At 31.5% G+C, this 22,900-nt stretch overlaps 1 protein-coding gene across 4 annotated transcripts; it reads right to left on the reverse strand.

The window, feature by feature from the left end:
* Positions 1 to 190: 190 nt before the first annotated feature.
* Positions 191 to 21,517, reverse strand: LOC148626364 (uncharacterized). 4 transcript variants are annotated; one of them, XM_088570286.1, is made up of 12 exons: positions 21,496 to 21,517; positions 16,539 to 16,662; positions 15,578 to 15,773; positions 14,479 to 14,784; positions 11,220 to 11,283; positions 8,681 to 8,727; positions 8,233 to 8,310; positions 7,349 to 7,378; positions 4,323 to 4,607; positions 3,540 to 3,554; positions 3,228 to 3,257; positions 191 to 2,859 (listed from the first exon to the last, which is right to left on the reverse strand). In XM_088570286.1, the coding sequence occupies exons 2-12, from the start codon at positions 16,593 to 16,595 to the stop codon at positions 368 to 370; spliced, it is 3,600 nt and encodes a 1,199-aa protein (XP_088426412.1). In that variant the 5' UTR covers positions 16,596 to 16,662; positions 21,496 to 21,517; the 3' UTR covers positions 191 to 367. The 4 variants fall into 4 exon arrangements, with proteins under 4 accessions (XP_088426412.1, XP_088426410.1, XP_088426411.1 ...); XM_088570284.1 differs by lacking the exon at positions 21,496 to 21,517 and adding an exon at positions 17,606 to 17,664; XM_088570285.1 differs by lacking the exon at positions 21,496 to 21,517 and adding an exon at positions 17,261 to 17,585.
* Positions 21,518 to 22,900: the final 1,383 nt, after the last annotated feature.

The following is a 22,900-nucleotide window of genomic DNA, read 5'->3' on the forward strand; positions in this document are numbered from 1 at the left end:
TTTACTTTGAATTCGGGCATGATCTAGGTCACCGGTAGGATACGTGTCTTTTGCTTTTCTATACAGAAAACTGTTGTTTTTTTTTAAACTTGAACGAACTGACAAACGACTAAACGAAACTAAGCATGGATTCAATTTTTGGATCCCTTTGGAACAAGAGGTGGACGATTCAATTAGATAAGCAAAGATATACCTTGTAATCTAAATTTAATGCATAAATTTAAACATTAACACCTGTTGAAACGTAAAATGACTAACCTTCTACTGTTGCATAAAAGAATACATACAATAAAGGCAGTGACGAAGCTGCAAACAAATTTAGCTATTACGAATCAGAAACATTTGATACTCAAAACCGTTACTATCTTCAGATTATTTTTTCACACACGATTTCTGCATTGATGTTCATGATTGGTAGCTTTGTGGGAAGATCCATTTTCAGAGGTTTGCAAATAGCAATCCGATCACCAGTCCGGATATTAGACAACAAACCCTGCTTCCGGTGCCTCTCTTTGTAAATGTCAATTACGTTAACATTTTTCTCAGTTAACACGTTTTTCACTTCTTCTATCGTTACTTCATTTGGTACACGTTTTAGTCGAATCATTGTGAATTTATTAATGTCAATATCTGTCTGATCAATGGGTATTTGCCTAATATTTAAAATATTATCTTTGTCTCGCGGTGGGAATTGATGTATTTCCTTTTCTTTGGCATCACTATATAATTCAGGCGAAAAAAAATCCTCCGTATATTCACATATTAACATATAGTGCAGTGCATTTCCAGTTTCTTTTGGATAAATTTCTCTAACTCTGATGTTCAGTAATGCCATTGCATTTTGTATCTTTAAATCAAGAAGGGGGGTTGAGGTCGGCATGTTTAGTAACTTAATAATAATCATGGATTCCAACTGAATTTTATGTTCTCTAATTAAAATTGTAGTCGGAAAATTGTTACAACCAAATTCACTAACTACTATGATATCTCCGGTTTCTTTCTCCAACAGTTGGCCTTTAAGATGATACCGCTCATGGTATAAATTGATCACTTCACACCCTAGAAATTCTAAACTTGTTTGTACCCGCTTATTACCTACATGTTCTTGAAGCCCTTTTATTCTTAGCATTTGAGTAGCCTTAGATTTCATTCTCCTCAATATACCAGACAGCCCTATAAAATCTTGCCTCCTTCCAAATTTTAAAGTATTAGGAAGGCTTGGTAGATTTAAAGCAAACCATTTCAAATGTTTCGTTTCAACAATTTTTTTCGCGTGTTTTCCCCCCATTATATGTAATTTCCCTAATTTCTGAATGTAACTATAGTCAGCAGGAATATTCTTCTCGTGTGTCTTTGCAATGTCATATCTTCCAAAGAAAAATGCTATTTCATATGCAGTGTAACTTTTGTCGTTCTTTTCTGTGAATAGCTCAACAAAAATATCTTCAAGCTTTGAAAGAGATAAAAATGTGTAATTTTTCAGTATTCCATAATGAAGGAAACAATTCCTGTCTTCTAACCCAGGCCATTGTATCATTTCTACTAATTTACTACACTCAGAAATAGCGATGTGATTTTTGCCATTATCCGTGATACCATCGAGGAGTCTAACTATCTGTTCCCCTTTGCCCTTCAAATTATCATTGGTCATAGCTTTATCACAAAACTCGCCAACGAAGTTTTTATTTTTATATACAAGCTTACTTAAGTATACTCCTACCGACCACGGCGAACCCATATCAACAATTGCAGACATCAATCTTTCATTCAGCCCACTTGTTATTGAAATACAAACATCATTTTCATCTCCTTCCCATGGGTCTGGTCTGATCAGATCTTCAATGTAACTCCAAGGGCAATTCATTACACAATAAGACTCGTCTATGTCCATGTAAGATATCCAAACCGCTCTTCTTGTCATTTCATTAATAAATTCGTACTTTCCGTTCCTTTCAGTTAAATACTTCTTTGATTCTAAAGAAATAGCTGCAGAGGTTATTTTATAATTTTCAATTTTTTTCTTTTCCATCTGTAGTTTATTACATATCATCCCAATGGTTCCAGTGTTGACCTTTCTGTCGAGATGATTTTGCATAAGAACATAAACCAAACATACATACTCAACGATACAGTCCAAACGAAGCAGAGATATCGTTTTAATGACGGTCTTTGTGGGGTTTTTAAAGTATCTATCTTCAAGCTGTAACAATGACTGATTGCTACAAAATAAGCGACAGTAATCGGGGAAATATTCGAAATCTTCTGAATCAACAATCTGATCTATTACTAATTCGTAGATCTTCACATTCTCCTCTTTATTACTGATTTTGCATTGGTTCATATAAGTAGCCTCTGAGTAGGATTCACAAGTTTCGATACCGTGACTTAGCATATGCTTTTCTAATATACCTCGTTTGTCCTCCTTTTTAAAATTGTCTATTTTTACCTGTAAGTCCAGAAACCGATTATTAGTCTCGGTGGTCTTTGTAGTCAGAATGAAAACTTTCTTTTCGTTTCCTTCGTAAGTTTTGAGTCTATCAATAAAATCTTCCAAATGCTCATTCTTTAAACTAGAATCAACATTAAAATCAAAAATGAAACATTCATTTTCGTTGTCGTAAATAAGTTCATCAATTATTAATCTGATTTCGTCCCATTCAGAAAACCGATAAATGCTAAATCCTCTATCTATATAAAGCGTCGCTATGTGTAAACATGCAATAGATTTGCCGCATTTGTCACCTCCTAGTAAAATAACAACCTTAAAGTTCTCCAATTTTTTACAGGCCTCGTCAATCGCAGTTGTAACGTAAAATGCGTCATTAGCCTTGAATGTTTTTATCTTTTGTAGTGTAAGTGCTAAAATAAAGAGACAACATACATTTCTTAGAATATTAGCGCTTTAGATATGATACACGTAGAGATGATACCGCGAATAATTATATTCTGTCACCAATACATGATTGTTGGCTTCACATAGTGAAAGATTAAAATTTCTCTGATTATACCAAAGGCATTATCTTAGGGCGTTTAATTTCATATACGTCATCTGTTTATGCATATCTGATATTTTGTCGTGAATTACATTGGATTGATAAATAAACAAGCGCAATTGGTGAAACCCAAATTGTCTTATCAGATTAAAAAGCTGAAAATGAAATATTTGAGAAATAGCTTTATCTAACATTTTTTCGTCATATTTTAAGTATTTAAGTTAGACTACTTACTTCTGTTATTCTCTTTTTTAGCGACCAAAGCTGTGCAAATAACAAAACATAAGAGAATCATTATTCTGTTGTTAAGTAACATATTCACATTAAGTACTTATTAACAATATTCAATCATTCGAATAAGGAAGAAATATTCAGAGAATGTAGCGGCATGTTCGTTTAGAAGAAAAACTTCCAGTGTTAATAGATTTGGTTGAATGATTAAATACCTAAAATATTCTATGTAATTGAGCTTTTGTCTATATGTGGTGTAGTTTTTATTTAAAGCTTAATATTAATTTCAGAAGCTAATTGTAATATGTATGTTACCTTTTTTCTTCTCAGCTGTAAATAAAAAAATAATGAAAAAGACATAAACACTTTTGTCAAATATGTACTGAACAGTTTCATACCCTTAATACGTATAATAAAATCTATGAACAGTTTGAAAATTTGTGAGTTTTCTTTCTAGTTTCTTATCATTTTTAAAATGATAGTCCAATGGACCAAACAATGCACACACAGTTTATCGCTTGCACGGTCAAGTTAAACATGCAAAATGTCATATTTGTTAAATTTGTCCAGAACAGGTGATGCACATCTTCAATATTGAAACAAACACTATGCATACATTTTCAAAAAAAAATGTTAGTTCAGTACAAACAAAATTAGAAAATGCACAAAATATATAGAAATAAGCGTGACGGACGGACAGAGGGACAAAAGTATATTTTTTAAACTATTTAAGGTCGTAAGTCGCACCTAACAGAAGGATACCTATTCTTAATGAAGTAACATTAATATTTAATTTGTTAATAAAGAAATAAAAGGTACCTTTCATTAAAATGATAAATAAAGTAAAGTTAACAGAAGATTTATCTAAAAAGTTGATTTGATTGCTATTTGCATAAATATCTTTTTTTTTTTTGAGGTTATAGAAATTGTTTGACAACAGAGACAAACTTAGTCGTGTGAGTGCTCATTTGACTTCCTTATCAAATATTTTTGAAACAGAATGAAACTGAAATCTAAGTAAATCTCTTTTTCAAAAGAAGTAAAAAAATATTTTGATGTTTGATTACGTTTTATTTGTGAACCTCAAGGAGTACTTACAAACTTTTACAGTTTGATGATGCCTGAAAGGACATCCTATCTTGTTATAAACTACACATTCGTATGTCCTATCTTCTACGGAAGTGTCAACTTGATATTCAAGATATCTGGCAAAACCATACTTAGTTATTTTAGGTTTTTCTCTTAGTAATGTTTGTTTGTTGTTTTCTGTAACTAAAATTTCAACTTTCTCGATGATAGATGGCCCTATGACTTTAACTTTAAGTGTCTGATGTTGTTTGGTTGTGTCCTCTTTTTCGACAAACTGTACTTGACAAAAAGGACCTGCAAGAAAGATAATATACAAGCCATATAATGTTGACGCACTTTCATTGAAACTGAAATGAACTGAGGCTTTTAACAGATTACTTCATACATTATTTAGGCATTATTTTCTTTGTCGAATAGGTGGGGTCTGAAAATCAATAATTTGACTAAAGCCACATTTGCAAGCACAATTGTGCATATGTATGTATTTTTACACACGTGTGTAAATAAACACGGGTTTGCATATACTGCATGTAAATGCAAATACATATGTACAATTAAACCACGTGTAAATTTACATCATTTCAGGGCCAGATGTAAATGAATAAATGTAAATATGCACAAGGGCATGGAATAAATTTTGCGCATGTAAATATAAAAAGTATAAATACATACCGGTTTGATTTAACTTCGTCGTCCTCTGAGACAAATAGGGTTAATATTTAGTAATGGCGAAATGAATCCACCAAAAGAAGTTATTTGAACAAACCTACATGTATATGTTTTTAAAATGTTTTAAATTTATTTTATCATTTTCCCCATTTTCAATTTTATTGTAAATAGTCATGAATCGGTCGACATGAAACCAGGTAGTTTAATGTAAGTGACGGATTAACAGACAGTTTTTTATGTAGAGATACATTTATATTTGTATTGGGATATTAAATGAGTATAAAAAATGGAAATGATCATGAAGCAAAGGGGACTGAGGATTAACATCATATAAATACTTACGGGCTTGATTTAACTTCATCGTCAACTGAGACAAATATGGTTAATACTTAGTGCTATCGGTGAAATGAGTCCGTCCAAAGAAGTTGTTCGAACAAACCTACGTGCATATGCTTTTAAAAGGTTCGAAATTTCTTTTACTATTTTTACTATTTTGTCTTTTAACATGTTCCCCATTTCCAATCATGTATTGACCGACATAAAACCAGGTAGTTAAATCTTAGCTTGACGGACAGAGAGACAGACAATTGTAATGATACATACCGAGATACATATACTGGCATAATAAATGATTACGAAAAGGGAGGTCGTCAAGAATAGGGGACAAGTGAAAATGGACACACTTAGAGTCATATGTTAGTGAATGTATTCCACACCCTTAGTCTGTCTTTGACCCGTTCAGATATACCCGGTATAATAAACCCGTTCAGATATACCCGGTATAATAAACCCGTACAGATATACCCGGTATAATAAACCCGTCCAGATATACCCGTATAATAAACCCGTCCAGATATACCCGGTATAATAAACCCGTCCAGATATACCCGGTATAATAAACCCGTACAGATATACCCGTATAATAAACCCGTCCAGATATACCCGGTATAATAAACCCGTACAGATATACCCGGCATAATAAACCCGTCCAGATATACCCGGTATAATAATACCTTAAACAAAAAATAGCAAACATTGAAATTACACAACATCAACTGTTTAGCCATTCGAAGACAAAACATTTATTTCATAAGATAAGAAAATTTTTGTAGAAAGTGACATAAGTCGATATTCAAAAACTGACACAAGGTCATCCCGTGTGAAGTTGCCTTTCACTGCATTATTTCCCTAATGCAACGCAATTTTATACTTATCAATCTTAACATTCTACTGGTTATTATATCGTTCCGAGGTTGTGTTACATCACACTTTGTTCGTTTGTTGGGGTTTAACATCCGAGCAGCAATATTTCAGCTATATTCAGACAATGAACATGAAATGGATGATAAATGAACATGAAATGATAAAGAAAGGATGGGTCACAAGGATAATAGGGTCGACAAATTTTAATTGCCTCTAGAAAAAGGGAGAATGGGTAAGGTCGGGCAATTTAGCCTCCTGTGGCGGAGCGCAAAGGTTCCTACTCCTATCGAATACCACAGCAGGGTTCTTTAACGTGCGAGGAACATGGCATCTTTCCCAACACGGTGCACCTCTATGGTTTGCGGTCAGGTTTTCCGTATTATAGTCTGACAACCCCAGCATGTAACATGCCAGGGTACCCCATTCCACCACCTGGGGCACACATCCCAGTTGCTCTGTGGGCAGAGCGCCTAGCCCCCGGCTAGGTTTCTGAGCACTATTTAGTCGCCTTTTACGACAAGCTTAGCGCTGCTGCAGGCCTATTCACACAGGGTGCAATCACTTTACATGCAAACTCGATATCCACGTCTAGTCAATACTATAGGTATCTTAATCTACCTTTCAATCAGTATGAATTTCCTCTGACCCTAAAACCCTCTTCTTTTCTATACAAATAATAAAAAAAGGAGGGTTGCAGGGTCAGAGGAAATTCGGAATAAAGCCATTGTTGTTCAAAAAATGTTTCTAACATCGAACAGATGAACTGTCAAATGCCCACGTCAATCTCTTAGGATAAGTCTCACTAATAGATAGTAGGAAATAGAACTTCGTCGTTTTCTAAAGGCAAGGTTACAATTGTGAAGATGTGTTTATTGACTGACTGCTTGATTATAAATTCAAAAAAATACTCACCCTACAAAAACTCATAGAAACGCTCAGCAGTTTTACACACGTGTGTCAATTTGCACATATGTAAATTTTGTGCATGTACATGGAGCTTGAGGGGTATTCAACGTCTTTGAAAACTTTTTGGAGTCTCGCAAATCATTTAAATATATCCATTAGGGATAATAGATGATTGTTAAGATAAATCACAAATATTTGATAATATATTTCTGTGTTATAATTACAACCATTTGCTATATTAAAAATGTGGTACTTACATGCAAAACGTACAAACAAACACAAGCATACTGAAATCAGAGTTGACACACCTGTTATTGCGATGCAAGATTTGAAAATCGCATATGTTTAGTTATATACATTTTAATTATTTAAATCAATGAATTAATATTTTACTATCACTGATTTGCATATAACTTTTTTTAAAGATAACAAGTAAGTCTCAGTATTAGCATTAGTTGAATGGAAATGAAGATGATTTCGTAATCTTTATGAATAGTTCTGAAACATAAGCTTATGTATTGGTAAGTACAATGCTTCAGCACCTGCGTTTGGCGTTTTCAGATCATAACTCATACGTTATGCCAGAGCTTGCGGTAACTAGAAGACGTTTTGTATCGCGCAAGACTTCTTACAATTAGGCTGCAGGAATAGGGTTATTTTCCTACAAGATTAAAATCATCACTACAGACGTTTTATGGTCGTCATGGATCGTTAAGGTGTACCAATCTGTACCATGAAAACTGATTTGTAAAACGTGTCATAGTTTTTCTTTCCTCTTTCCTTACCCTGGACTCGACTTTTTATGAGCAACTCGGTCGGTATTTCTGGTAAAGCAGAGGACGCTAAAGCTACCAGTGCACCTGGTCCATGCTCCCTGTTGCGTGTGTCTATTTTCCACGTCTGGTCTTTGTCCCTGGATTACATGTTTTGATTTCCGCTGTAACATTGGTTCCCTTGATAACTCTTTCATTACCTTCACTATTCGTTTGCAGTAAATTTGCCTGATATTCCGATCTTAATCACATATAATCTTTTCGGGTGTGTGTGTTTTTTTTCCAACCATTTGTTTCGTTTCTTTTTCAGTTACTGTTCAGCGCTATGCTTTTATTATTTGTCAATATCTTAGCTACAATGTACATACCACAGAAGAACATTGAACTCAACAGTGCAATGAATGAAATAATGTTGCTGTATGTTGCACTTTGGGAGGACAAAAATTCTGAAAAAAAGAAATTATCGATTGTTTATACATATAACAACCGAAGAATAATAGAAATTAACTGAATTGAAAGATTTTATCCTTGCACAAGAAATTGAGAGCGTCTTTCAAACAAAAATATATCTTGCAGCATGTTAATATTCTTAGGTTTACTTGCATATTGAAAAATTACCCAACAGCCAAAATTAATGATCCTTATTAGGACAGTGTTAGCAATTTTGAGTTTGCTTTATCAAAGATGACATTTGATTTAATAAAAGGGACACAACTTTTCATTTATTGAAACCGTATGACATTGTTTTCACTATAAAATATTTTAAAGAAAGAAATTAGTTAATCATATCCAAAAATGAAAATAGAATTAGCATACCTTGGGGGGTGAGAGAACTTGTTGGCCTTTGCACATCCTTTTCTTGCCTGTTAAAAATACTCATGTTATCATAAGTTTAAAGACATCGATACCCTCGATACTAATACGAATACAATATAACACTTTAGTATAAGTGTCTAGTTCTTTTGAATATCGAGAGGTACTTCGATTTCACCTATTATTCCAGACCGCATGAAAAACGGTCTTCGTCAATTTAGGCTAAAAACCACTAATTCCACTTTCCATAGGCTTCTATGCTAATTTCACAATATTCAATGGCTTCTCTGGACTTTACCTTAACTTTAACCTGCAGAGGACTATATATCAGCATGATTCTACATATGTCAGCTCACAATCCTCAGAATGGCATGTGGGGTTAGCAGACTTGCAGTGCAGTACTGGTCACCGGAAGTGAAGGGTCTATAAATAGCATGGGAAATCCCAGTGTTTTCACAAGATAGGGGTATATTTAAAAATCATTATGGGGATTAGGCTTCACATCACAAGAAGCAAAATGCACCTATAAAATGTACAGAAATGTTTTTCCTTTCAGAAACTGTTTAAATTTTTTAAATAAGATGAGAACTTTTTTCACAGCACTATGAGGAACAGGGGTAATTTCTGCGTAGGACTATTTTTGCGTACGTTCCAAATGCTCATTGGTTGAATTGGTGGTCTGTAACCTAAACAGTCACTTTTTGTCTTAGAAAAAATAAATAACTATACAGGTATCTTCCTACACACATACTAAATGCATTTGCAAAGTTTCAGTGAAATGTGACAAGCACTTTTTTAAATATTTGATTTTTAAATATAGGGTAACCAAGTTGTGCGAGCAAAAAAGTGACAATATTCTACCATACTTAAATGTATTAAATATTTGCAAAGAACTTTTTCTGACTTTTCAAATAAAAAATATCGATCACAACTTGTTTTTTAACAATATTAATGAAGAAATAGTTTTAAAAGTAATCATTTTCTGAGAAATTGGTCTATTTTTAAAAAAATATTTCTGACATGCCTCCCCCTTTTTCTTGATCACATGTCAAAAATCCTAAATCTTTAAATTTTCACAAAAGGTGATATATTTGGCTTTAAATTTGTAAATACAGTGTTTTCACATTAAAACATGACCAGTAAAGGGCACCTAAAGCAAAAAAAGTACTCAATAATGGATTTTCCATGTTGCCATAGGGGAATGCTGATATGGCCTTAACCGCAGTAATGAAAGTGAGTTTTTCCTCATTTCTAACCTAATTTTTGCTCAAATCTACACAAAACTTGATTTCAAGTGCTTATTACCACCATATTTAGGTAAATATAGCCCTCAAAGTTTAATATTTGATATTTTTACTAAATTTTCTACACTTTTTACAAGATAGGACATAAAAATCAGCCAAAAAGACCAATTTTCAATAATTTGGACCTATAACTTAAAAAAATGCATATTTTGAAGGATTTTTGTAGTGTATTCCTCTCATGGCAAAGTTAACAAGATCTTCAAGTAGTTTAAAGCTATTTCAAAAAACTTTTCATTTTGCCATGGCTTCTCCTTAAGGCTAAAAACCACTAATTCCACTTTCCATAGGCTTCTATGCTAATTTCACAATATTCAATGGCTTCTCTGGACTTTACCTTAACTTTAACCTGCAGAGGACTATATATCAGCATGATTCTACATATGTCAGCTCACAATCCTCAGAATGGCATGTGGGGTTAGCAGACTTGCAGTGCAGTACTGGTCACCGGAAGTGAAGGGTCTATAAATAGCATGGGAAATCCCAGTGTTTTCACAAGATAGGGGTATATTTAAAAATCATTATGGAGATTAGGCTTCACATCACAAGAAGCAAAATGCACCTATAAAATGTACAGAAATGTTTTTCCTTTCAGAAACTGTTTAAATTTTTTAAATAAGATGAGAACTTTTTTCACAGCACTATGAGGAACAGGGGTAATTTCTGCGTAGGACTATTTTTGCGTACGTTCCAAATGCTCATTGGTTGAATTGGTGGTCTGTAACCTTTACAATTATAGTCTTGTATACGAATTATGAGGATGGTGAATCCTTATACGCTCCCGAAGAAACATACGAATTCTAACACCTAAGTCCTTTAATAATTGGCGTAAGCGCTGTTATTATTATCTTCTTAAATGGTAAAATTTGTTATGGTATAGGTTTTCATTGTCCTATTGTCATGATTTGAAATATGTGTGGGCCAAAATGTCCAGTTTGGGTAAGGAATTGTGGGTTGTCATGATCCGAAATGGCTTTGGGTCGAATTTTCCGATATTGATAAGCTGATAACGTCATTTTCGTAAACATTCCGTTGCTGTGTTTTGACCATCCCTATTTTGGAAGTAGCTAACTCCTGATTTAACATACACAAACCAGATACTGATTTTTTTTTCTGGCCATAAATGTACTGAACCCAGTTGATATACAACCATATACAACCATAAATGCTCCCTTTGGGAGCATTTACATTATGAACTGTCAAATTTATGGTTAAATATTTTATTGTCGATTTATACTTACTCAGGTTTACATTTGGAGTTATTTCCATAATCGAAGGAAACATTGTACAGCACACAATCATATTCTGAAAGAAAGATATGCTAAACATAATTTACAATACTTCCTTATATAGTGGAAACTTTGTACATCGAACCAAAACCATTTCAAAAACCTGTCCAACCCAGACTTTGTAAATTCCTTTTATATCACTTTAAAATGAATTTGAACCTTGGTTAACCAGAAACCTATTTACTAATTTTGATAATATTAAGTTCAAACGGGGTGCGTAGATATACAAAAGAGTCCTTAAAGCTCTATACGTTTCGAAAAATATGGCACTTTCGAAACACGTGCTAATTTTTTTTTCGCTAATCACTGGCTTAGGTTCGAAAAAAACTACATTTCCACATATCTTGAGCGGAAAGAAGTCTTTTAACACTAGTTGCAGCTAATATTATATAATGATTTTTTTTTAATTTACAGCAATTACGTAATTTCTGACAGAACTAATTTGATCCATTCATATTTCTGCAGTCCTTTTGCACAATGAAATCTTAAGTGTAAAATAAGTCATAACTTTTGTCGTCTTTAAAAGATTAAAGTATTGTGACGTCATAACTTACGACTTTTTTTGTTCAGGAACAAAAAAATCCATGTTTTTGTCACCCTACTATAGAGGGTTACAAAAATATCCTTAAAGGGGAATGCCATGCAAAGAGACAATATTTTTATAGAGCTCGTAATTGGTATAGGAATCTGAAGACGGATGCAAATAAGCATTTCATGAATACTCTTGGTGTTGAATATCGGAAGATGCTTAATGTTAGTTATAAAAAAAAACATAAGGAGAAATGTTCAAAAGAACTACGTTCACTTTCTAAAACATACACAAGAGCGTTTTTGAATGCTCTTAAAGATATTCTGATCATAAAAAGCAAAATGTTCAACTAGATTGAGGACCATGATATTATAGATTTAAACGAGGTCTGTGATAATGAAATATGCGACACAATCATAAATGGTCCGAACACAGAAGTAAAAGTCATAGATGCCTTAAAAACATTGAAAAATAATAAGACTTCTGGTTGTGATAGGATTATAAATAAATTTTTGAGGAAAAAAACTCCAATCCTCGTATGATATCGATATATTGTAAACTTTTTAATGGATTTTTTTATTCTGGAATCATTCCAGAATCTTGGACAACTGGAATCGTTATACCCGTTTACAAAAATAAAGGGTCTCAAACAGACCCATGTAGTTATAGACCTATTGGCTATTATTTAATTATCTGCATTGGAAAGTTATTTACATCGCTTTTAAACATTAGAGTTAATTTCCTTGCCAATGAAATTTCCCTTATATCGGAGAACCAATCTGGTTTTCGTAAAGAATATTCAATTGTAGATAATCCTCGTATGATATCGATATATTGTAAACTTTTTAATGGAATTTTTTATTCTGGAATTATTCCAGAATCTTGGACAACTGGAATCGTTATACCCGTTTACAAAAATAAAGGGTCTCAAACAGACCCATGTAGTTATAGACCTATTGGCTATTATTTAATAATCTGCATTGGAAAGTTATTTACATCGCTTTTAAACATTAGAGTTAATTTCCTTGCCAATGAAATTTCCCTTATATCGGAGAACCAATCTGGTTTTCGTAAAGAATATTCAATTGTAGATAATGTTTTTGTAATACATGCACTTATTGGACTATATTTTACTTCTGGTCCAAAGCTTTTCTGCACATTTATTGATTTTAGACAGGCTTTTGACACAGTTTCTAGACATTATCTTTGGCAAAAGTTAAAGTTGAATAACACAAACGGAAAAATGTTTTAATATTATATTTAATATGTACATAAGATATAAAATTTTAAATATAATGGAGTAACTTCTGATTTTTTCCATGTAACATTGGCGTTAGACAGGGAGATAACTTGCCACCCTTTCTTTTGATTTTATTTTTGAATGACTTAGAGGAATATTTTAGAAATTTAGGAGTTTCGCTTCATGTGTTGAAACAGAAATTTTCTGATGAATTACATACATGTATATATTTTCAATTGTTTGTCATTTTATATACAGATGATACTGCTGTTTTATCAGAATCAAAAAATGGTATACAACAGTCGCTAAATATATTCCAGTCATATTGTGATCTATGGAAATTAGATGTAAATGTAAAGAAAACCAAGATGATGGTTGTGAGATTTGGTGTTACGAGGATCTTCAGATATTAGAGCGGATCCATTTAAAATTTTGTAAGAGAACTTTAAACGTTAGGACTACTACGCTAAATTTCATGGTGTATGGGGAACTAGGGAGATTTTCCCTAGAAATTCGTGTGAAGCAGCGGATAATTTACTTCTGATGTAAACTGATAAATAGTTCAAAGCTTGGTAATTCTTTATGTCAGTTAATGTTGAAACTAAAAAAACCAACACATGTGTCATTTTAAATGGATAGATTACATTGAAACAGTTTTTAATCAGACTAGTTTCTGACATATTTTTATTAACCAGTCAGATTTTGTTAACAAGAATATTTTATCAAGAGTTTTAAAGGACCAATTCATCACACAATGGTACAGTGAGATTTCAAATTCGTCTCGAGGTCTATTTTATGGATCATTAAAAGTAGAATTTAGATTGGAAAAATATTTATTAAAATTACAAGAAAATCATAGAGTTTGGATAACAAAACTAAGTTATCAAACTTACATATTCCCGAAGAAACGGGTATATGGAAAAATGTTCCTATGCAAAACAGAAAATGACATTTATATAATACTGATGATGTCGGTGATAAGTTTCATTACTTATTTATATGCAGATATGACCATTTAGTTTCTCAAAGATGTAAACTTATTCCTAGTTACTATCATAAACATCCAAACATATCAGATAAGATAGGATTACTCTCTATATGAAATGTTGAGGTGTATAAACCGTTGTCGTTGTTTATTATTCTAGAATTATTTGTTATTTATTATTTTCATCCTTGTGATGATGGATGTACATCATTTATGTTTAGTAATGTTCTAAAGTTATTTTTTCGTATTATTTAAATGTATCTTGTTTTTAATTCATATATATAATATATTAGGTATAAAATATGTTTCAATTTGTTTTGCTCGTGTAAAATGTATTTCATGTCTGAGTTAACTAAATAAAATCTTGAATCTTGAAATCTTCTAAAAAGGGCTGCTGACCCTGATATACTAGAATGTAGGACGTCGCTGTTCCATGCTCGTCCCTAATAGACCATACCTGAATTCAATACTTCTATTAGATTCACACATTCTTTCTTGTAACATGAACAATCCTCTATAGTAGGGTTACAAAAGCATGGGTTTGCTGGCTCCTGAACAAAAGCATATCCTTTGGTATAATCACAGCTACATGTAACGTCAGAGTCAGGACTGGTTCTGTTATATACAATCTGTCCTTCCTCGGAACAGAGAGACTTGAGGTACCAACAATCAACAGTCTTGTTTGATATAACATGGAAAGGTTGATATCTATCATTAGGACACTTGCCATAGTGAAGGCCACCCTGGATAGTTGGTCTATTTCCTGTTATGAAGGACATGAAACATATAAATAGAAGAACCAGTACGGATGAATTTTAATTGCAAACATCTTCAAGATTTAGTTCAGTGTGCGACTAGATAAGATTGTATACATATATTTGAAACAAAAGAACAATTTTGAGAAGACTCTTGTTTTATGTTGGGAACGGAAACCAACTATATGTGTTTCTGTGGTTTGATACAAAAAATCTCAAAATGACGCAAATACCGTTGTCTTAACTTTAAATAGTATAATCATTTTTTTTTCAAACTCAAAATTCTACATATTAACGAAAATTTGACAATGCATCAAATTTATTACAATCAAAAAGTATCTGTACTTGTATGATGCGTGCGTCTGTGAGAAATGGCGAAAAATCAGCAGAATCTGATACAAAACGCATGGCAAAGACATATAAAAGGAAATTATTTCGATATCTTTACCAACTTTTCGACAAGTAGAAAACACTCATTCTTAAACAGTCAGAGGACAGGGGATCTTCCAACAAATATTGCATATTCATTTGAATTAATATGCTTTAAAGTTTAGTTGTTCATACTTGTCATTCATTTTTACCAGTCAATAATCAGAAATGAATTTATGTGACAAAACAGTTGATTTGATATCTCATAGTTGTAATTATGAATAGAATGTTATAAACAAAATAGAACAAAATATAATTGATCTAAATTTCTGCAGTCACAAAATCATCAGAGTTCTCTTATATTTATTTCTCTTGCTTATATGCCATTCTCAAATTTTCAAGAAAAATGTTCTTTCATTACTTAAATTGTACCAATACGAATAAGGATTGGTTTCTTCCTGCAAATATCTTGATAACTTTTATTGAACAAATCAAATGCACAATGGTAGACTGTGTTGTTCCCAGTGCATTGGTTTCTGGCAACTCTTCGTTCCCAGTATTGAAGTTTTGAGCAATTAAATTTTAGGTTCTCAGATGAAACCATATGAATTATAAGGGACAGCAGAACCTGAAAAAAAAAAGAAAAAAAACATAATTGTAATAATTTTCGAAAGGATACAACACCATTCTAAGACCACATATTAATTGGCATTTAAAACTGCATTAGATGATGTTCTGGTTTTAAGTAGCCATCTTTGTAAGAATCATGCAAATTCTGTAATATGTGATAGGTGCACACCAAAAAAATGGCTACACATTTTTGTAATTAAAAGTTGTTTTATGGTCTATATAAAGAAATGTATAACCTTTTATTCCAATCTGTCTGCTTTTATGAGATAATTTACTTTGAAAAATCAATAGTTTCTATTGTATTTTATTGTCATACTATATTGTTTTTATAGTTTTACATCTCCTATGAACATGGAAAAGCCACTTGTTAGTTTTTGATTACTATACAATTTTGAAAAAAATATCAAAAATCAAAATTTGTAGACTTTCCAACCATGAATCACATTTTGTGTGATTCTAACTAAAGCTACTTTAAGCTTTAAGATAACTATCATCTTTAGGATTTCTGTCAAAATTACAACTAAAAATCTGAAAAAAATTATTCACAATTTTTTGCTTTTGTTTACAAATATAATCATCAATACACAACATCAAAAAGCAATGTTGGATTCTTAACCTTACATTGTAGGTTTCTAACATTTTTTATGTAATTGTTTTCAGTCTTGTCATTTCAATACATTTCAAATCAGCATTAATTTTTAGAAAACATCAATAGGATTTGTATGTATGCATTTTTAAATAAAATTTGACATGTACCACCTACTGTCAGAGTCTTCCATGGATACTCTCTAAGTAATCCTGTGATGAACATGGAATTCATTTTACTTTGCTTTAGTTTATAGATCAATATCGTCTCTATTCCTGATCTCAGAGCCTGCAGCACTAGGCTGTGTTTGTGAGGGAAAAAAAGAGAAATGGATTGAAATAGGTAACCTTTTTAAATACACCTTGCATACATGTGTAATTTTCATGAACATTTGTGTGAACTATTGAAAAGTATTTTTACTGTCTTAAAGCAGTATACAGAACTTTTAATTCTTATGTGGTAAATGAAGGAACATGTCTACAAGATGTTCCAATAAGATAAAAGTTGGAACACAGAGTGAGTTACACTTTTCAATAGTCCTTTTTACATCCCGTTTTTTTTAATATAATAAACTAAAACAATCGAGATTAGAATATCAGGATGGATGGTACTACCAGCTGTAAAACAATACAAGTATGACACACTGAATTTCTTTTTTTCTTATAATTCGAGTGAAAAGAAGAAGCATGTATTGTATACAATGTACAAGCGTTTCAAATTAAAATCTTTTTAATCATATGCAAAACTGTAGAAAAAATAACTCATATGTCACTTGACCACATCTGGGATACTATTTCAATGAAGACTCCTAATATATACATGCATATTCTATCAAAAAGATGATTTTCAAAAATTCAACTTTCGATTTTACACGTTTACAAATTAAGAGTATGACTTACTTCCTTCATGTATAACAAGAATAGATATGGTAACAAACAACCCCACTAGGATGTCAGCCAAAGCCACCCATTGTTCTGCTATGAACGAGGAGAAAATCCTCATACTACAGGGTAGGCTGAAGCTGGCCCAAAACATCATTTTACACAGGTACAGCGAAAGAGATGCCCCTATATACTCAAGTAACATAAAAAAAAATAAAGGTGAAAACGAAACAAGGCATACCTAGGTCGTTTACTACGACCTGTCGATTAAACAAAAATTTAATTCATGTATCATTTATAATTTTCCATTACAGGAAGAAATAAATGGGTTTACTGTAAGCGTGTGGAAAACGAAAATCTTACCAACATGGCCGCGGAAATAAAAAAAAAAACTCTAAGTATCGTGTTTCTAAATATAGAAATAGACCTGGTCTACTTTTAAAAGTCAAACGTAGGCCTCCGAACGGCGGTTAATGTTACATATCTAAAGAATGTGTATCCGTTTATATGAATAATAAATAAGTGTACAATAGCCACATTCAAGAAAATAAAGGGAACTTAATACAAAATAAAATACGAATAAAACTATGCAAGCCAAAGTGGACAAAAATCAATATTTTGTAATATTAGAAAATGAATATTTGATATTACAAAATCATTTTTTTAATATTTGAAAAGGTTTTTAAATATTAGAAAAGATTTTTTAATATTGGAAATTCATTTTGTAATATTAAAAATTCATTTTGTAATATTATAAATTCCTGATTTAATAATATTATAAAACATCACACATTTTGTAATAATACAAATTGAATTTGTAATATTAGAAAATGAATTTGTTATATTAGAAAATCACTTTGAACTATTGCGAAATCAATCACATTTTTTTAATATTACAAAATGATTTTCTAATATTAAAAAATCGTAATTGAATGCTACAAATCCATTTTCTAATATTAGAAAATCAATTTCTATATTAAAAAGTCGTTTTTTAATATTAGAATTTCAATCGATTTTTTAATATTAAAAAGTGTTTTGTAATATTAGAAATCTAATTTGTAATATCAGAAAATGAATTTGTAATATTGAAAAATCATTTTTAATATTAGAAAACACTTATTTTGTAATATCATAAAACATACTTTTTAATATTACAAAATCATTTTTAAATATCAGAAAATATTTTTTGATATTAGAAATTCATTTTGTAATATTAAAAATTCATTTTCTAATATTACAAATTCCTGATTTAGTAATATTACAAATAATCGCACATTTTTTTTAATATTACAAATTGAATTTCTAATATTAGAAAATCACTTTGCAATACTGCAAAATCAGTCACATTTTTTGATATTACAAAATGATTTTTTTAATATTAAAAAATCGAAATAGAATACAACAAATCCATTTTCTTATATCACAAAATCAATTTTTAATATTAAAAAATCATTTTATAATATTAGAAATTCAATTGAATTTTTAATATTAAAAAATGATTTGTTTAATATTAAAAAAGTGTTTTGTGATATAAGAAATCTAATTTGTAATATTAGAAAATGAATTTTAATATTCAAAAATCATTTTTAATATTAGAAAATACTCATTTTTGTCCACTTTGGCTTGCCATATAAAACATAATGAATCAATATTTTGGGCCCAAATTTTCGGCCTTACAGCTTTTCTCGTTATTTCCATATTGCTCAAAGACGGATTTTCACGATTCGCTTCCGATTACTGCCTATAGAAAATTGAAGAGTCTGAGAGTGATTTGTTACTAATTCTACGAGACGCCGTCCAAGCCCCTCCTACCTGGGAAATCGACCAAGTTTTCTTCTGGAAACTTGTTAACAGCGGTAGTTCCTTGAACAACAGATTATCAGTTTTCTTGCGACTGCCCGCCCCTTTTTACTTCATGGACCACATACACCCTAGGTGATCTAATGCAGAATTTTCGAGACAGCATTATTTCAAACTGTTTTTATTATCTATGTATAGAACGAGAATTGACCTATTTGCCGACTGACAATTCCTGCAAAGTATGAGAAATTTCAATTCAAAATATACCACTGTCGTGAATATGGGATTTTTGGAATTTTTTTATCTTTGAATGTCTTTATTTTAATGTAATTACTGTTTCGTTATCATAAACCTGCTTTATGGTGAGCTCAAACAAATGTCTTCTGGCAGTTGAAATGAAAAAAACTACGCCTACTGAAAACTACACAGCGATCTTTTACAATTTGTATCTTTGAATAAAATAACTTTATACATTAAGTGAAAGCTAGATACAATTGAATTAAAAACATAAATTTGAATGAAAAGGTACATTTTTACGGCATAAAAACATCAAGTCATATAAAAATTTGAAAACAATGGGTTTTCATGCAGAGCTTTGAAATTCCTATGATTTTTGCAATGCATTTTCAAATAATTGTTTGAAATCGACGAATGTTTACTTTTGTTATGAAAATTAATAAGATTTTTCATCGTTTTCCGCTGAATAGACGAAAAATTGTATTTTTTCATTTTTCTAAATTTATTTTTTTTGTTGGATCAAGTTTTCTTAAATTATTACGGAAACTATCTTTCCAGTTTTCCACAACCAACACATTGCATGTCCACATGATTTACGCAAGTCTTGTCGTATGTGTCAAATAAGAGAATTGTTGAATTGATTTTAGTTACATATTTATTTCCGTTTAGGTTTCCATATAACTAGACTAAGTACTCAATTGCTAGATTTAATTTGCATTAATCACTTTAGATGGCTGTTTCAAAATGATCAAAATATTTCGTTTTTGTTCACGCATTTTACAAAAATCTATTATTTACTGATTTCATCAAACAAATACATACTAGACATTTATATCCTTTATATCCTTTACAACATGGATATTTTTTTTAATTTTTATAATATTATATAAATGTATATTTTACTTCACACATTATCATTGAAATGAAGTATAGGAAAATAGGTGGCCGCATTTTGTGGAAATCATTCTTTACTTATGCTATGAATGAGAGATTAGCAAAATTTGATATTCTTGACAGTCTTGTAAAAAAAGCTATATCTTTTTTTTATATTTCGATTAATCAAAATCAAAATAGAGATAGATGACGTCAAGAACAACACACTAATAAAAAAGAAAAACGAGAGTCCCACCATCATAATGTGGAGGCTAGACTTAGAAAGATTGAAAATTCAAACAGAAAATGAGTTGGTTGAAAACTTCTATCAATGCAAACAATATCAATGAAATATAATCTTATTTTTTTGTAGTATTCCTAATCCTGATGGGAATTATGAAAATACAAAAGTTGTATTCAAGATTTCTCTACAAATGAACTTGAAATCCAAAATGTCTCAAACATCCAATTCCAAAATGTCCACAGATTTTGGGAGAACGCACTGATGGGAAGGAAAAAAAAGTATCATTATGCGTTTTGTGAAATATTATAATCATGAACTGGTGAGGGCGGAAAATTTGAAAGATAAACCAGAGGTTTCAGTATATCAGCAGTACCCGAAAGAAATTATTGACATGGGCAAACCTCTGATTTCTAAACTCAATTGGTACATATATGATGCAAATAAACGATAAATAGTATTTTTTTAAATATGATAATATGATAATGAAAGAGGGGGTATGGGGGCGCCATACAGGGTCCTGTCCTCGCGTACTTGTGTATAAAATAGCATGTGCTACATTATATCAGAATGGTGATATAACTTGGATAGAAGTGCAAGAAACAAATTTAAAAAAGGTTAAGAAATAGTAAAGCACCTGGGACAGATATGGTTATTAATGACTATTTAAAATTCTCATCGCCTCAACTTATATTTATTCAATTTAATTCTAAATAGTGGTGTAGTTCCTGGGAGCTGGACACGCGGAATTATAAAGCCCATTTATAAAAACAAGGGTTATCCAGCAGATCCCGTCAATCATCGTGCAATTACTCTTGTTGGCTGTATTGGTAAACTTTTTACGGGCAAATTGAACAGTAGATTGAATTTATTTTCAAATGATTTCAATGTTCTTTCTGGAAACCAATCAGGTTTTAGGAAGGGATGTTTAACCCTTCATAATATATTTATTTTACATGCACTGATTGAGTCATGCTTTACAAATTGGACAAAAATTACATTTGTTGACTTCCGAAAGGCGTTCAACATCGTACATTGCATGGATGGAATTACAAATAGCGAGATCAAGAGAAAAATATTTAAAGTAATATATAATATTTACCACGGTATTACATTTTGAGTGCAATGTGGTGAAAGGCGGTCTGGTTTATTTCCCAATCGGAACTACTCGGTCATCTCGAAAGGCTGGGTAGTTCTGATTGACTTCTTTCTTTGTCTTTCCGATGTTGGACAGAAAGAGAAGTTGTCTCCCTTCTTGTTCGTTATTTTCCTGAATTACTTCGGTTTTTTTTGCCCAGCTCGATGGAATGTCACTTGAAATCATTGAAAAAAAAAGCGAAAGACGAAATCCATCATGTTTGTTTTAGCTTTTTTGCGACCTTGCAATATGCAGATACTATAATTCTAGCGTAAAGTCAAGACGATGTGCAAATCTCTCTAAATATTTTTCAAGCTTACTGCAAATGTAGGAAACTTGAAGTTAATGTCAATAAGGCAAAAGCCATGATTTTTGTTGACGAAAGTACAGACAAAATGCTGAATTTTATTTTAGAGGTAAGGAAATTGTAATAGTAGATTCACATGCATACATTGGTGGTATTTTTAAGTACAGCGGATGTTTTATAGATACTCGTTCGTAGGAAACGTGTAGAACAGGCCCTTATTTAGCATGTATGAACTCGTGTGATAACATACCTACACATTTGCAAATTAAAATGCTTTATTGTATGATTAAACCTATATTGTTATACGGCTCTGAAATCTTAGCTTTGAAAATATTAAGTGTAATTGAACAAATTCATTTGAAATTTTGTGAAAGAATTCTTGGTGTTAGAAATACTAGCTCAAAGTATATGGTATATGGAGAGCTTGGAAAATTTCTTCTGCAAATTCGTGTTTAAGTACGCAATTTTTCGTTTTTTGTTTTGTTTTTTTTTGGCAAAGGTGGTTCAAATGAGAGCAAATTATGTAATTCTCTTTATCGACTGATGTTTAAAATTATAAGCTGCATGACACTGAAGTATTTTGGATTAAATAATTAAAAAAAACATTTGCGATGATATGGGTAAGAGTGAAATTTTTGCGAATCAGTTACTCTTTTTAATGTTAACTTTTAACTTGGCAAGTTTTGCATGATTAATTTATTTAATATTGGTATAGTCTTATTTCTGGTTCATCCAGATGTGAATTCTACTCTTTTTTCAAAGCATCTTTCGGTATTGAAAACTATATAGTCATGTTATCCAAGTATGACAGGATTTGGATCACAAAATTACACACTTCTAATCTCCACTTACCAGATGAAAAAGGAAGGTGGTATAACATTCCAAAACCCGAGAGATTATGCTCTTTTTGCAACGAGAATATTGGCGACGAATTCCATGTAATTTTTATTTGTGAAAATGTCACTGTAAAAATATCTAAGACAAGTACTTGGCAAAGTATTATCATGAGTATCCAAATCGCAACAAAATGGATGGTTTACTCTCTTTTTGAAGTTCGAATGT

This window comes from Perna viridis, chromosome 2, assembly GCF_037379345.1.
Source record: "Perna viridis isolate PV_CMFRI_1.1 ecotype Kerala chromosome 2, ASM3737934v1, whole genome shotgun sequence".
NCBI lineage: Eukaryota > Metazoa > Mollusca > Bivalvia > Mytilida > Mytilidae > Perna > Perna viridis.

Excerpts from the sequence above, each read along its gene's own strand:
- LOC148626364 (XM_088570286.1), bottom strand. The coding sequence starts at position 16,595 with ATGAATTCCATGTTCATCACAGGATTACTTAGAGAGTATCCATGGAAG. Across the intron at positions 11,284-14,478 it reads AATAGAAGTATTGAATTCAG|AATATGATTGTGTGCTGTAC; the intron begins GTATGGTCTATT and ends TCTTTCTTTCAG. Across the intron at positions 7,379-8,232 it reads GAGTTCAATGTTCTTCTGTG|TATGCTTGTGTTTGTTTGTA; the intron begins GTATGTACATTG and ends CTCTGATTTCAG.